At 40.8% G+C, this 16,278-nt stretch overlaps 4 protein-coding genes across 4 annotated transcripts; 2 read left to right on the top strand and 2 right to left on the bottom strand.

The window, feature by feature from the left end:
* The first annotated feature begins 201 nt into the window (after positions 1-201).
* LOC4347086 (BTB/POZ domain-containing protein NPY1) lies at positions 202-5,869 on the top strand. The gene is made up of 4 exons (NM_001403801.1): positions 202-602; positions 2,709-2,778; positions 3,593-4,759; positions 4,996-5,869. Exons 1-4 carry the CDS (start codon positions 541-543, stop codon positions 5,551-5,553), a joined length of 1,857 nt encoding a protein of 618 aa, NP_001390730.1. The 5' UTR covers positions 202-540; the 3' UTR covers positions 5,554-5,869.
* A 240-nt stretch (positions 5,870-6,109) lies between these two features.
* On the bottom strand, positions 6,110-8,107 carry LOC4347085 (ubiquitin-NEDD8-like protein RUB1). Its single transcript, NM_001403800.1, has 3 exons — positions 7,865-8,107; positions 6,573-6,832; positions 6,110-6,429 (listed from the first exon to the last, which is right to left on the bottom strand). The coding sequence occupies exons 1-3, from the start codon at positions 7,955-7,957 to the stop codon at positions 6,321-6,323; spliced, it is 462 nt and encodes a 153-aa protein (NP_001390729.1). The 5' UTR covers positions 7,958-8,107; the 3' UTR covers positions 6,110-6,320.
* A 1,791-nt stretch (positions 8,108-9,898) lies between these two features.
* LOC4347084 (uncharacterized) lies at positions 9,899-12,005 on the bottom strand. The gene is made up of 2 exons (NM_001403799.1): positions 11,780-12,005; positions 9,899-10,522 (listed from the first exon to the last, which is right to left on the bottom strand). Exon 2 carries the CDS (start codon positions 10,518-10,520, stop codon positions 10,299-10,301), a length of 222 nt encoding a protein of 73 aa, NP_001390728.1. The 5' UTR covers positions 10,521-10,522; positions 11,780-12,005; the 3' UTR covers positions 9,899-10,298.
* Positions 12,006-12,040: 35 nt separating this feature from the next.
* LOC4347083 (uncharacterized) lies at positions 12,041-15,215 on the top strand. Its single transcript, XM_015757101.3, has 5 exons — positions 12,041-12,223; positions 12,315-12,375; positions 13,210-13,317; positions 14,008-14,317; positions 14,820-15,215. The coding sequence occupies exons 1-5, from the start codon at positions 12,083-12,085 to the stop codon at positions 14,839-14,841; spliced, it is 642 nt and encodes a 213-aa protein (XP_015612587.1). The 5' UTR covers positions 12,041-12,082; the 3' UTR covers positions 14,842-15,215.
* The last annotated feature ends 1,063 nt before the right edge of the window (positions 15,216-16,278 follow it).

Here is a 16,278-nt window from a genome sequence, read left to right as displayed (position 1 = left end):
ATATAATCATAGCGAAAGTAATCATCTCGGAGCATCAGCTAAGAGCATGGTCATGGTGTAAGTACTATTATTAGTGCGTTGAAGTGAAGAAAAGAGGTGCAGAGATCAGAGGAAAGGCAACAAGTCTAGAGAGAGAGAGAGAGGAGCAGTATGTTGACATTGCAATTTGCTAGTGAGAGCAGAAGAGAAGGCGGCTTCGGCAGAGGAGAGAGAAAGAGGAGTGAGAGGAGTTAATAATATCCCATCATTCACACTCCACGGCATCATTGGCAACTCCTCTCTTCCATTCCATTCAACCACATCTGTTTCTTTAATTGCTGCGTTTAATCACTCTCCTCCTCACCAACCGCTTCGTTCTCCGTTGGTGTATAGTTGCCGCAGCAGCAGCAGCACTCGCCACTGTTCTTTCTTTCTCTCTTTCTCCTCCTGCTGCTGCGTTGCTTTCTTCAGGCAGCTAGCTCAGCTGCTTGTGCGTGCATGGGAAGGAGTAGGAGGAGGAGGCTCTGAGAGGGAGGGAGGAGGAGGAAGAAGAAGAAGAAGATGAAGTTCATGAAGCTGGGCTCCAAGCCCGACGCCTTCCAGTCCGACGGCGCCGACGTCAGGTGAGGCGCCGCCTTCGTCTCCTCTCCAATCTTTAGCTTCGGTTTGGGTGAAGAAAAGTGTGATCTTCGCTTGCGTTTCTTTGGGTGTCTGACTCTGATAACGTTGTTAGGATGCAAAGGTGGTAGTCAAAATCTGTTCTTTTTTTTTTCCTTTGCTTGTTTATGGGAGGCGTCGATTACGAACGTGTCTGGTTGCTGTTCATCATGTTGGTTTGCTAATTATTGGATTGGATTCTTTCTTGGGTAGTGGTGTAAAAGAACGATTTTTTTGAAGCTTTTTTGGGGAGATATCTTGCAATAGAAATCGTTCGTTTGATGGCTTCTCTGTGTTTATGAAGTTTTGCGAGAATGAAGGTGGCAGCTAATAGAATGGGAGTCGTTTGGAAAGTTCTCTTCTTGCATCAGTTTTCTAGCTTCTCTTAATTAATAGAATGGGAGTAGCTATGTTTTCTTTTGTCATCTTGTGGCTTGTTCATGGATTTGGACCTCACATTATGCTTGAGTATTGGTTACAAGTCCCCTGTTCGATTGCTAATACCAAATTTGTTCGTACTTTGTACTTTTGTTTTCTTCCCAAAAATGGTCTCCCATTTGAAGTTGCTGGGTGAGTTGACTACTGATTCTTGGGAAGTGCTAAGCTGTTTATCGTTTCTGCTCTTTCTTTTTTTTTCTTTTTTCTTTTTGCAAACTGTGTCCTTTGTACTAATGTATAGCATGCGTGATTCTCTACAGTTTTGTGAACTGGATCCATCACATACCAAAGTTTTTCCTTCTGATCTTTCGAGCTGGCATTCCTTGTTTCTCTTGGGATTAATTTTCTTTCGTGTCTATCTCCTTGTCGTGATTCTATATGCTAGCTGTTAAACGTCTTAGTTTACAGTGATGGGCAATCATCTGATTAAATAAATTACTCTCGTTGTGATGCGGTTAATCATTGGGCATAAGCTGAAGCCAAATTGCCTTCCTGGTATCCGTAGCTTGGTAGCAGTTGTTTCTTGGTTGTGTTTGAATTAGATTGCTCAAAGTCATTTGTCGACTAAAAAGAAAGGCTTTGTTTATGCCTGCTATATCTGAGCATGTACTTGTTTCTTTTTCCTCCTCTTTGTGGCTAGGGCGCTAGGTTAGTGCAGAATAGATCTGAGGGTTAGGAGAATTAAGCTTCACTCTGTTACTATTATATGGTAGGCACCACTATGTTTTGTTGTTTTGGGCAACTTGGTAAAGTTAGATGGTTTAATTTATTATTAAGGAAAGAAGAAAACGATGGTCATCTCACCATCTTCCTAATAATTGATAGGAGTTCACTTTCCCTTCAGTTAAAGAATCCACACTGCAAGTTGCTTCGTTACGGCCGGCTTTTGAAACAATCTGGTAGTTCTGTACTACTGATGAATGCAATAACATAGTGATGAGAGGCATAAAGCAGAATGTGATGTTGGGATCTTATGGCAAGATGCTTTCGTAGCAAGCTAACCTGATGAAAACAAGGCAACCTGAGCTTAAGTCATCCTTTTGTACAGATAATCCTCAAAAGAGAGAAAGGGATGGTGCTAATCTTAAGTGAACATGATAGGTTTTTGGACATTAGTGGCTAACAGATGCATGCGTGTCCTGATTACCAACTCTAGTGGCGCCTTTCGCATGCTTTTCTTAAGTGAACTGGAATAACCGGAAAGCGAGGTGTGCAAATGTGCAGTCTATTTAACAGCCACCTCATGTTTTCGTCCATTGTCGATAGACAGTGCATGTCTTTGGCAAGACCTTTATACCTTAGAATAATAGGAATGTGTTTTGTTGTTGTCATTTGTTTGAGAGAGCGACTGTTCATGATTTATGGGCAGCCATATGCTGGTTGGATACGCATTTGATTTCAGAATATTGATCTGAGACTGCCTTTAGGCTCATATACTAGTTTTTTTTTGCACCATTCTATGGTTATCCACCATTGATGTGTGTAATTTGAAAAAAAATAACTCCATAAGAAACGTTAAAACTAGGTAAAAGCTATTATTAGAATTTTTTAGGACTATTATTATATTATCTAGGGAAAATATATGTTTGTTTTTGCAATATTATTTGCTTACGGTTTCTATTTTATGCATGCAGATATGTGATCTCAGACCTCGCAACAGATGTCATTGTGCATGTCAGCGAAGTCAAATTTTACTTACATAAGGTTGGGCTCCTAATATTTCTCCACAACTGCACTGAAGTTAACTCAAAAGTATTATATCTTTTCTTTAGAATAGTGACAAAGGTAGAAACAAGCACTGCTGCTAGACATGTATTACAACTTACATATAGTATATCCTGAGGCTTAGCCGCATAGGTGCTCAAACTTAGGATTTCATTTTCATACTCTCAGTAACAGAGCATATTCACTATTCAGCATTTATGTTTCACATCTGATTGTTGCTGCGCTATCGCTTTCCAATAAGCTGCATACTGTTTCATGTTAAATTTTTCATTGGCAGTATCTCAATAAATGTTTGGTGTGATTAGTATTTATTTGTAAATATTAGAACTATAGTGACCTTGTCATATTTTCGTTTGCATGGAAAGTTTCTAGCTTAAAGAAAGTGATCTATGCTGCATGAAAAGCTGTTGAATCAAGTAAATAATAGGCTGCATGGACCACTTCTGTACTTGATCAGTTGATCTCTGTGCTAGCAACCCTTTTGCAAGTAATTACTGTTGTGTGAGATAGCTATTTAAGTCCTGCTGTGACTATCAGATTGTTTCAACAACAATTATTTGACTGAAAATACTACTTAAAGAAACAGTACCTTGGAATAAGAGGGATACACTGACTAGTGCAATTCTCCACCTTTTAAGAAAAAACAAACTCCGACATTTTGCATTGTACAAACGTTATTTCTTATAAATGTTTATGTTTTCTTGCTGGTGAATGGTGATGATTGGTATTCAGGGAAATGTCTTATTGACAAACATAACTGAAAAAATATTTTTGATTTTGATTGCTTGTGCAGTTTCCCCTTCTGTCCAAGAGCAGCAAGCTTCAGAGGTTAGTTATTAAGGCCACCGAGGAGGGGACTGATGAGGTCCACATAGATGGCTTTCCTGGAGGAGTGACAGCGTTCGAAATATGCGCTAAGTTCTGCTATGGGATGGTTGTTACCCTCAGTCCTCACAATGTTGTTGCAGCAAGATGTGCAGCAGAGTACCTTGAAATGACTGAAGATGTGGACAAGGGAAACTTGATATTCAAAATCGATGTCTTCATAAATTCTAGCATCCTCCGTAGCTGGAAAGACTCTATCATTGTTCTCCAGAGCACAAAAGCACTATTACCTTGGTCCGAAGAGCTGAAGGTCATCGGCAGATGTATAGATGCTATTGCTTCAAAGACATCTGTGGATCCAGCTAATGTAACCTGGTCATACAGTCACAGCAGGAAAGGAATGAGCTGTACTGAAATAGTTGAATCAACAGGAAGAACATCAATAGCTCCTAAAGACTGGTGGGTTGAGGACTTATGCGAGCTCGATGTTGACCTCTACAAGAGAGTGATGGTTGCTGTCAAATCCAAGGGGAGAATGTCACCTGAATTGATAGGGGAAGCCCTTAAAGCATATGCTGTCAGATGGCTGCCAGATTCTTATGATGCTTTGGTCGCGGAGGATTACATGAGAAGGAACCAATGTTTGGTCGAGACTATAATATGGTTATTGCCGTCAGATAAGACATCAGGTTGTTCTTGCAGGTTTCTCTTGAAACTGTTGAAAGTTGCTATATTGGTTGGAGCTGGGCAACATGTGAAGGAAGAACTTATGAGAAGGATTAGTTTCCAGTTGCACAAAGCTTCGGTTAAGGATCTCTTACTACCTGCTGCTTCACCCAGTGATGGCGCACACGATGTTAAGTTAGTCCATAATCTTGTGCAGAGATTTGTTGCAAGAACAGCGATGTCCCACAATGGTGGTTTTGTTGAGAAATCTGATGACAAAATGATTGAGCTTAACTTTGAACAAGAATCCACTTTGGCTTTAGGAGAGCTGGTTGATGGCTATCTATCTGAAGTAGCTTCAGATCCAGACCTTTCATTGTCTACATTTGTTGAACTAGCAACAGCGGTTCCAGAAGCAGCTAGGCCTGTTCATGACAGCTTGTACTCAGCTGTTGATGCATATCTCAAGGTATGTTCATAACACTTACAAATATGTGTATAGTACTACCCTGTTTGGGATTGTGACTCATCAATAAGTTACTCGGTGCTGCACTCTTCTAAAACTCAAGATTAATGCATTTTTATTTTTCTTTTGCTCTGGCATAGAAGCAGACTTGATAAATCACTTGTATCCAACTCAACCCCTGTAAATGTTGTATGTTATAACTTATAACGGCATCTGATCATTTGCTTCTTTCTAATCAGGAGCATCCAAACATAAGTAAAGCCGACAAGAAGAAGATCTGCGGTCTGATAGATGTCAAGAAGCTTTCAACAGATGCAAGCATGCACGCCACGCAAAACGACCGCCTACCGCTCCGGTTGGTGGTGCAGGTCCTCTTCTTCCAACAGCTGAGGGCGGGTTCCAGCAATGCGCTTGCTCTAACGGATGGTGGAGGACACACGTGCGCAAAGCCTATTATGAAGGATCAGAGTGACATTTGCGAAAGACGGATACCAAGGCATCCAAACTCGCTGAACAAGCAAGCGACCAGCCTAAGCGCGAGAGAGGTCGAGCACCGGAAGAGCGAGCACAGGGGAGGAGGCAGGAACAGCTTCAAGGACCAGCTTGGCGGCTTCCTTCTGCAGTCAAGGTCCAGGAGGATCTTTGACAAGATATGGAGCAGCAAGGGGCAGGGAGAGAATGGCAAAGGTTCAGAGACGTCAGGTAGCTCACAGAGCCCGCCATTGTCGGCTAAGCCTGCAGATGTGAAGCCCTCTCCCCTCCCACCTCTTAGGAACAGGAGATATTCTGTTTCATAGGGTTCTTGTTTACTTCTTTTAATTTAGCTCTGGGTTAGGTTGTACAGAAAAGATAAGTTGATCAGCTGGCTGCACATCATTTTTGGTTTGATCCTTGCTCAGATCAGTGAAGAGAAAGGTGTGGGGGTAAGGGTGTAAGCACTAAGTACTAAGCACTTGTTCTACCTGCTGCTTTCTGTATGTTTATCAAGTTGTAGCTTACTATAGTGTCATCTTGACTTGAGAGAGATTTGCTAGGGCCTTTTATTGGAAATGTCTATGAACAAGAAGCGAAAAACTAATGAAAAGGGTTCATGAGGTTGGTGTTTAACACTTATCCTGTTGTTTATACCAGAATACTTGAGATTGCAACTTTGCAAGGCATGACATTGAACTTAAGAGTAATGGATTGCATGTTGGCATAAGTGGACTTGATTTTTGCACTGGACTTGTCTGGCTACTGCACTATTTGCCATCACAAAAATCATAACACTACGTGACATCTCCAAATTCAGCTATCACTGAACACTGATTTAGCAAAAGAATTGGCGACCACAGAAGATTCAATCAACGGAGCTAAAACCACAGCACATCCAACAGTGAAGACTGGTGAATCTGGAATAATATGCCTCAAATCATATAAGATAATAACATGGAAGACAACCTCTCCCACTAGGCAAATGTGCAAAGCTAGCATGTTATTATCCCTTCGCAAGTTCCATGCCAACAAGAGTAAATTTTCTCAGCCATTCGAAGGTATTGAGCTAAGTACTAGCACATTAGCTTTACTAATAACCACCCCTCAGAGCAAGGACAAGATGGAGGACAGAGCCACCTTCGATGTTATAGTCCTTCGCAGTCTTGTCGTCGGCAAGCTGCTTACCAGCATAGATAAGCCTACAAGAAGAAACCAAATACTTTTGTCAGCTCAGATAATACTAGTCCTAGATATATAGTAGCAGACCACCTTTGCACCGATGTGTGAAAAATTTAGAAACTGGTTTGAGCAGAATATGAAATGCAGTTCCAAGAATATACACCTTTGCTGCACGGGAGGAATGCCTTCTTTCTCCTCAACACGCTCCTTGATCCTATCGATCGTGTCGGTGGGCTCAATGTCAATTTCAATCTCTTTTCCAGTGAGGGTCTTAACCTTGATCATAGTGCCACCCCTGAGCCTGAGGACCAAGTGAAGAGTTGACTCCTTCTGAATGTTGTAGTCGGCCAGTGTGCGCCCATCTTCCAGCTGCTTGCCGGCGAATATCAAACGCTGTTGATCTGGAGGGATCCCTTCCTTGTCCTGCGACAGTGAACAAAATAACTTGTTAGCTTAGTTTCCACTGACCGAAGTAGCTGCTACAAACTGTCACTGCACTTGTTTTTTACAATTGTAAGACAGGCATCGACAACGCAGAATTATGGATGATATTCTGATCAAACTGGCAACAAACGATATGATAGGACCAATAGACCAATGATACGCTTCTAAATCTCATGGAATCGATCAATCATTAGACAAAGAGTATGGGGACCTTCACTGAAAGAATGAATTCCATAAAGGCAGTAAGGTTCGCATGTCTAGGAGAAATAAAGGACAACGTCATAAATAATGAGATAAAATATGAGTATGCCATTGGACCACACCATTTGACATATTCTCCACTACCCTAGGCAGCTTTTCAAGATTACCATCTATCTTTATTTCTTGACTATTGACTAATAATCTATATACTAATACAACACACAACTCAAAGCATCTTTAATTCCAGACAAGTCAAATTTCATAGCAAGGGACGATGTTATTGATTATTTATTGAATTGTACAGTACTATTCAACCTGACAAACATTGTGCAATCACATGGAAATGGAGCGTTCATTATCAAATTTGCACGAATTCGGCGATCTCAACCTCAAGAGGAGCAACTACCGTATTCATCCTCAATGTTAATTTCTCCCCGAACATATTATCCTACTACCGTATTCATCCTCAATGTTAATTTCTCCCCGAACATATTATCCTTTCGTGCTTGATCTAATTTTAGGCATAGCTCAAAATTAGTGCAACTAATCTACAAACTGTGAATGGACAAAAATATACAGCTTCAGCTTCTCAAAACCACTTCCCCCAATTCGAACCTGAACAAAACCCAACTCTGATGGCACAGTAAATAACTAACTAGGGCAAGAACCATCGCGCGACACGGGCGCGGGCTAGATCGATCGATCGGTCGATCAAGCCCCTCCCCCAAGAGGGAAACACGACCAGCGACAGCGATCCATCCAACGCCGTCGCATCATTCACAGCTATAGCCTAGCTTGGAGGAATCAAACCTGGATTTTGGCCTTGACGTTGTCGATGGTGTCGCTGCTCTCCACCTCGAGGGTGATGGTCTTCCCCGTCAGGGTCTTCACGAAGATCTGCATCTTCTTTTGCTGGGATTTGCCTCCTCCTCCTTCTCCCTCTCCTCTCTAGTGGCGGGCGGCGAGGCGAGGCGAGAGCTGCGTGAGGAAGAAGCGGAGGCGAACAAAAAAAAAAGAAAAAAATTCCTTCCCTTTTTTTTTCCCCTCTTGGCTGGATTTTTCGGTGGCTCGGGCCGCGTGGATTTATAGGTAGAACGGACGGTGGTCGGCGAGTCGTCTCGGGAGATCGGACGGTGCGGGTAAACTAGGTTTTCAATTACTTTTCACGTTTTTTGGTGGCTTTGGTTATTGTTCGGATTATATCCCTGTTTTCGGCTCGCTTTCGCTTTAAGATTCACGCCTGGTGATCAGTTTCTGACTCTGATACTCTAAAGCTTTAAGATTCGCGCTCGGTGATAAGTAGATCTTGTTGCTAGGATGATTTGTTTTCAGAGGACGGGGTCCGACAGGATAATTGGATAAATTGTAGACAGAAAAATTAGTCGTATAAATGGAACAAATATGACAAAGTTAATAAATAGCTTAAAGAATTATTGAAGTAAGGTTTGATTTAGAAAGTTTTAAGAGATTGTAAGCGTGGCATAATAATTCTAACTCCGTTCTAAAATATAATAATCTAGGATACGTCTCATCTAGGATGGGAAGAGTAATGACAAGTTTAAAGAAATCTTTCTTTATATAACTGAATTCACATCGTGTTACGGAACCTCATATGTATAAATTTCCACAAGGTTAGATTGCTGTAGATATTTCCGAGGCTACTATACTACTACCTCCATCCCAATATACCTATCATCCTTCTCTGCTAATACTCTCTATTTAGCAAAAATGACTACTTATTCCGTTTCACATTATAAGACTTTCTAGTATTGCCCATATTCATATATATATATATATATATATATATATATATATATATTAATGAATCTAGACATATATGTGCCTAGATTCATTAACACATATATGAATGCGGGCAATGCTAGAAAGTCTTATAACCTGAAACGGAGGTAGTATAATACTCTCTATTAAATGATACTTCCTCCGTTTCACAATATAAGTCATTCTAGCATTTCCCACATTCATATTGATGTTAATGAATATAGATAGATATATATGTCTAGATTCAATAACATCAATATGAATGTAGGAAATGCTAGAATGACTTACATTATGAAACGGAGGGAATATATGGTTGGTAGGCAGAGAGTAGAATGGAGAAAATTTTGATTTGATGTGATTGATATGACAAATATGAACTTTAAAGTGACAAGCTTTTTGGGACAATTTTTGAATCCTAAAGTGATATCTACTTTGGGACGGAGCGAATATTCTTTTATTACCGCTAAATTAACAAGAAGTAAATCATTTAATAATCATATTGACTCTATTGGTGCATCCATCGTTCATTTGTGCTTATGCTTATGATTGTAAGCTAAAATTTATTTTTTCAAACTTAATTTTAGAGTTGATTTAGTATTTTTTTTTCACCCTACTTTATTTTACACAATTTATTTTTGAATCCCTAAAGACATGCATATAAAAATTTTATCCATAGATTTTATTTTGACTACATAAACAGTATGGATAAAGCTAAATATAAGCGAAACGATGGCAAGATAAGCATAAACGAAACGATGGCGATGCAGTTGGATGATGCATGCATGAGACAGCAGTGAGGAACCTTGAGGCAATCCTCTGCCACAATTTCCACAAAATCATTTGGAATATAAAAAAGGAGGAATAAAAAGCAAAACTGGAGACTACAGAATCGAACCGAAATGCTTACAAACCACGCGACCCTGATGTTGGAAAAGTGAGTTTTTTTTATAAGAAATATACATATTGGAAAAGTGCCAGAATCCACGGCATCCGCACGAAGAGCACAAATGCAACAAGCCCAGCACCACTGCATTGTGTATGGCAGTACGCCAAGCACGCAATGTGACCAGAAAACTGAAGCAACATGCACCGGTAAAAAGATTTACAGAGAGAGTTTGACAGCATCTTGTACATTCACCACTGGTAATGTGGTGATTCGAAGAGCAATAATCCAAGCATAAAAGTTAAATGAATCTTAAGTCCAGTCAATGGACAAGAAGAAGCATGCTTTCTTTCGTACAGTATCAATTGAGGCAATTGCACATCAATGGTGCTTAGGAAAAAGACATATGCCCTCTTGCAAATTGGCATGTTCAGTGACTTGTCCCCTTTTCCGAAAGTGAAACAGCGAGTTCATCCTAGAGATCTAACAGAATCTTTTATTCATCATGTTGGTTCAGGATCGAAAGCGGATTATGACAAGAGCAAAATATCACTTTGCTATGCCTATGATGGGGGCATGGCATCAGACGTTGAAACCTTCGGCTCTCAGGCATTGCCGATGGGCTTCGATCCACTTCCCGCAGGCGTCCTCACCATGCTGCACGATGCATTCGTCTCTCAACTTCTTGGTGTCTGGGCAAGCACAGCAGATCTTCTTTTTTGGTTTTGTGTCAGCTGGAGGAGCTTGTTCTGTTTTTTCCGTCGAATCTGAAGCTTCAGTCGCCCCAGATGCAGTGTTCCCCATCTCTGAAAACAAAATTGAACAGCATTGGATCAGTTCCAAGAAGAATCAAGAGACTAGCATGATCATCTTGAACAACTGATTTGTGATGACTGATGATTGCTTAGAAGATCGAAACAGTTAGGTGCTATTTGATACTATCACTTTCAGACATTCAGTGCATACAGTATTGTTCCAGTGCAATTTTGTATGATCGCTTCCAATGTATACTGTATTTATTTGAGTAGGTGTATACAGTATTCAGCTAAAAGAATTCATTAGTAACAATGCAACATAGTAAAAGAAGTTTGCATCAACAGAAGCACAGTGATCACCAGAATCGGTCACCGGTGAAAAGGAGAGTGGTAAATTGTAAGCACAGAAAACTACAAATATAAACTTACTGTAACCAATCAAAATTGGCTATGTAACAAAACAGTGTCGTCGATACAATTCAAGAAGTTGATATGATTAAATTAGTGGTGTTATGGTCAGTGGTACTGGAGCTCACAGCACAGGGCAAATGGCAATATACTTTAAAAGTTCTAAACCATTAACAGAAATAAAATTATAATATTTCTGTAATAAGTTCTTACATAAGCTTAGGATAAAATCTCTTCTCTAGTTTCAGAATCCTTCTGTTTCATGATTCGCATAGACAGTTTTTCTTTTCTCCCTTTTTAAAGATGAATGCTATTTTAAGACCCTAAGACTTCTCATGGATAGTCAATGTTAAGAAGTTCAAGGAAGCTTCCAGGCTAGGGCACTAAGCGATTTATAATTGTACTATTGCAAATGTGGCAAAATGCTTATGAATGGCCAAATTCAGCGTGTGCAGTGTGCTTCACATATCTTTACAGAATGCACCACTGAATTGTTTACATGACAATGTTGAGAAATATCACTACTCTTTTCCTCATTCTCTCTACAAGGGCTCAAGAATATCGCTCTGCATAATCCACACACTCTCTAGGTGAGAGGGGACTCACACGGCATGGAAGTTTGATCTCTAGCAACTCAGCTTCTCAAGGGTTCAATCGCAACCGGCACAGTTCAGGTTCGAACTAATCTTACTAGAATCTACAGCCTAAAACAATAGGAAGAACCAAACTCGTAGCGGAATCCTGCAGACGCAATCGACACCATCCTTCCCCACCCAGCAACGTAAAAAATGGGAAAAAAAAACCCCTTCAATTCCTAACAAACAACAACCTCATCATCCATCCCTCATCGCGGAGCTGCAACCAGTGCACGAGGCAGCGAGGGAGAGATCTAGGGCTTACCGGATCTCGCGCTCCTGGAGGAGGGTGCGGAAGAGGAGGCCGAGCCGAGACCGCCGCCGCCGCCGCACGCGAGAGGGTTCCCGAAGAAAGAAGAAGAAAAGGAAGAGACCCCCTGCGCCGTCCGATCCTGACCGTCCGTCCAGGATCTAACGGTCCACGACTGTTTGACCGAACCGCCAGTACAACTCTACAACGAATAATACCGCCTCGCGAATCCGCGTCGCTTCCACGAGAAGCAGCAGCAGCCGAGAGAGAGAGAGAGAGAGAGAGAGAGAGAGAGAGAGAGGGAGGGAGAGGGAAGCAATGGTGGCGACGAACCTGAAGGCGGAGACGGTGGGGCTGATGGACCGGCGGGCGGCGGTGGAGGCGGAGATGGACGCCATCATCGCCGCCCTCTCCGTGCCCGTCGGGCCGGGGATCACCGGCGGCCTCGTGGACGCGGAGGTGGGTAACCTAAACCCTACCTTTTTTTTTTGGGGGGGGGGGGGGGGTTGCCACCGGTTAGCTAAGCGATTTTGTTCTGGCTCTGGATTAGGGTTTCCCCAGGTCCGACATCGACATCCCGGCCGTCCTCGCCCAGCGCCGCAAGCTCGCCGGTATGGTTGCCCCCGTTGCTTGTTCTGTTACCGATTACTGTGATCTGTTTGGTACGGGGTTATGCATGAACTCCATTTAAGACCAGCAATGGGGATGCTTGATTATAATGAATTAATGGGTTTCTCTAGCGAAGTTGGGGTGGGTCAGTATTATGTACTATGTGATAAGATCAGTGTGTTGGGGCTGGATAGTGTGGTGCTTAGAATTTGGCTGTTCTAATGAGGTGCGAGGATGGAAATTGTGCAAACCGTATATACATGATGGCTATTGTGTTATGTGACCTTGGTCTGAATGTTTTGAATTTTATAGCTTGAGCATTTCTTTTTGCATTTTCTCATGATTCTTATGCATGTCAATGTGTTCAGGAAACCCTTTTTTTTAATGGATCTCTGTGACTCATTTATGTTTTGCTCTCAAGTATCAGAAAGTCTCTTCATATTTTGGATGGGATTGTGATAAGTTCACCTACTAGGGTGCTACTATCGATATATATATAAAATGTACATGAAACATGGGGGTGAAGGAAAAAGAGGACTAATATGTAGATGAATGGGAAAATAGGCAGTAAATGAAACAAGAGACAGTTACAGTACGTGCCAGTTATAGGAAGTTTCTTAAATGTTTGGGGGAAAATTATATTTCTTGAAGGTTCAAGGGAAACTTATATTACAGAACGTGTGGGTCCAGCGGGGCAATGTTCAGCCTTGGGTAATAGTGGACTACGTTTAGAATTGTGGCTTGGGGCTTTGGGCTGGCATATGATGTATGTATACTAAATGCTCTATACATATCATGCTGTAGTTGGTATTTATATTGTACTATGTTCATTGCAGAATTGCGGAATGATCACAAGGATATTACGAACAAAATTGAGAAGAATCTGGAAGTTTTGCACTCAACAAAATTGTCAAGAAATGAAGCGTCAATCCCTGCAAGTTCTGGTAAGTTTTAATCACCGTCTGTTCATATAAAATTTCTCATCGTAGGAGCTGCAGCCAAAATTTTAGATTTTTTTGCCAACATTTTATCACAAAATTCTATATTGGTCCCATGAAGATAATATGAACAGATGATCCAGAATTCCAGATGTCATAAATACTGTACTTCTGTAACTTTGTAATAGTCAAAGATGTGCCTTGAACTCTTGGAGATCATGAGAATTCAAAACAGCATACTTTCTGTGATCATAGGTTTCTTTCCCATACTCTGATGTGCTATGATTTCTCATACGAATCAATTATTAGTCATCTTCACTATAGCCAACCAATACCTTCAATTTTGCAATTTCTACATGTTCACTAATTCTGCAACATAAAAGTACCCTCAGTGACAAAATGATGGCTTGGCAATTGTATTCTGTTTTCCTCGATGATATAAATATGGAATAACCAACATAAAGTGAGTTATTCTCTTTTTCTTGCCAATCATCTTAAGTATCTTAAAGGCAAGAGTGCAAACCGGTGCATGGAAAGTGGTGCGTTGCACATAGTATATAAAAGCATTGGCTAGGCTTCTGTTAAATGTCTGCTACATAAAATTAAGGTCCTAACCTCACCACCAGAGCATGAGTTAAATCATGATGCAAAGGATATTAGGATTGTTGATCTCTCATCATATTTGATTTCGTGCAGGCACACCTGCTTCATTGCACAGTGGGTTATCTCAAAATGATCCTATGGAAGAAGATGCTGTGACCAGACTTCCTTTTGCCATAATTGATGAACTGACAGATGGTTCTCCTGCTGCTGTGGATGGCTTGCAGCTTTGGGATGAGATAGTAAAGTTTGGAAATGTGGAAGCAGGTGATAGATTGCAAGAAAGGCTTGTCTCTGAAGCTCTTTCCAATGAGGATTGTCAAGTATCTCTAGTCATCATTCGTCAGGGATCATCAATGAACTTAACTGTTACACCAAGAAAGTGGCACGGAAGAGGACTTTTGGGGTATGCACCTTTGCATTGATTGTTATGCTTGCGTTTGCTAGCAAACAGTCATAGTTTGACCTTACTTTTCCAAGAACAGTGTGAATATTTTGGTTGCTTCTATTTGGATGTTTCAGAAATAAAGCCAAAAACTGCCAATCATGTTTAGCTTTAGTTGTCCATTTACACACACTGAAAACGCACCAGCTTACAATTTTCTTTTCACACTTTTTTTTTGCGTAAGCATTTGTGGTATTCTGTGGGCCTTTTTCTCTTTGCGTCTCATTCTAGTGTGTTCGCCAGTAGGTATGCCACCTGTTGAACTTATCAGTACTTCAGTAGTAGGACTGCCTCTTTCTTATGTTTGCTGTTTATTAGTTTATCTTACCAATACCTCGGCACAGGGAATCGAGCATATTATCTCTAGCTGGCAATTTTTATTATGTGCTAGTTAATAAGCTACCTAATTCTTCCTTGTTTGCTGCTGATTTATTAACTTCAAGTTGGTTTCTTATACTTGTAGATGCCATTTCCGAATCTTATGAACAACGGGCCATGGTCCCACATCTATGAAAGAACGAGATGGTTTCGTTTTTGTGCTTGCAGACAGAGCTCTTGCAGAATCAGCGATAACATTCAACATCTAAGACAATCTGATTAACCTATGAAAGGATTAAATGCTTTCATGTTTGTACTTGTGCAGACAGCCCTTGCAGCACCGAGAGCAATCTGATTAACTGAATGCGTGTCCAAACCTTTTAGCATCCCCTTATTACATGTACATTGGAAGCAAACCTGGCTGCCTTTGTTTGGAGTTTTTTTTAGGTGCATTGTTCTCATGCATATTGGTCCTATGAAATGATGTCTTATGCACAATCTTTTTGAAAAAGCGATGTAAATCTGAGTCTGTTGGCACTAACCAGTAACCACTCCTTGACTGAATTGGCTTCGGCTTGTCGATCACTTTTACTAATAATACTGTAGTAGACGTGAAGTCAAAATGAGATAGGAGGAGAGCTGCAGCCATCGTATGGACATCGTACAATTATGGAAAGGCTCTCTATCTGGTCTTCGTCTTACAAATTTCAGAATGCTTAAGAGGAGCAAGAACATGTCGGTACCTTCCTATTTATGCACGCATAGATTATGAAGTGAGAACGCATCAGCTTCCAGAATTGCCAGGCCCCTCGGCATTACAATATTCAGGAGCAATAACCTAATACGCATCATTAAGCTGCTGCTGTTGGGTTAGCGAGTCAAGATTAGACACTTGTATTCAACAACCGCCTGCCTGAAAAGCTCAAATTGCACAAGAAAAATTGCCCCCTCTTGTACGGCCATCTGCCATACCGATAAGTTATGAAATCGTGTTTAGACTTCTCTTTTTTAAAAACAGCCTTCACGGCGTTAATTAAGCCGGCATCATCAGACCTGCGAACTAACTGATGGGAAGAGTTAGCCTACTTGATTCTGCTTTAATAACCCTCTGGTAAACATACTTAGTTGCTCTAATTAATATGCAAGATACGATTAAATATAACCAGACAGCTATTAACTGGACATACCCTCGCTAAAACAAGCTCAAAACAAAGTACGGCAAATTTTCAATATAGTGTTTGTTCTTCCAATAATCAGTGCGCTTCTTTCTTTTTTTAAAAAAAAGATCAACGCTATATATGCTCTCGATAATAAAAAAAATTCCAATCAAAATTCTACGTCAAGTCCCTTGATGTCTTGCTAACACATCTCATTGTATAACGGATGTGTCAATCATAACTATAAAATTAAAGGTATATACCATGGTTCCTTGTTTAATTTGATATGCTCTTTCGCCCATTAACATATCTGGGTTTGACAAGTATTACATTGGATAAAGATAACATAAACTCATGCATTTGGGTGTATTTTAGTCCAAAGAGACAGAAAGAAATGGCCCCATTGTCCCCACGCAAGAGGTACGTAACAACCTCTGCTTATGATTA

Source organism: Oryza sativa, chromosome 9 (assembly GCF_034140825.1).
Source record: "Oryza sativa Japonica Group chromosome 9, ASM3414082v1".
NCBI classification, from domain to species: domain Eukaryota; kingdom Viridiplantae; phylum Streptophyta; class Magnoliopsida; order Poales; family Poaceae; genus Oryza; species Oryza sativa.
Note: the sequence above shows the minus strand (reverse complement) of the source record. Positions and strands in the feature narration are given on the sequence as shown.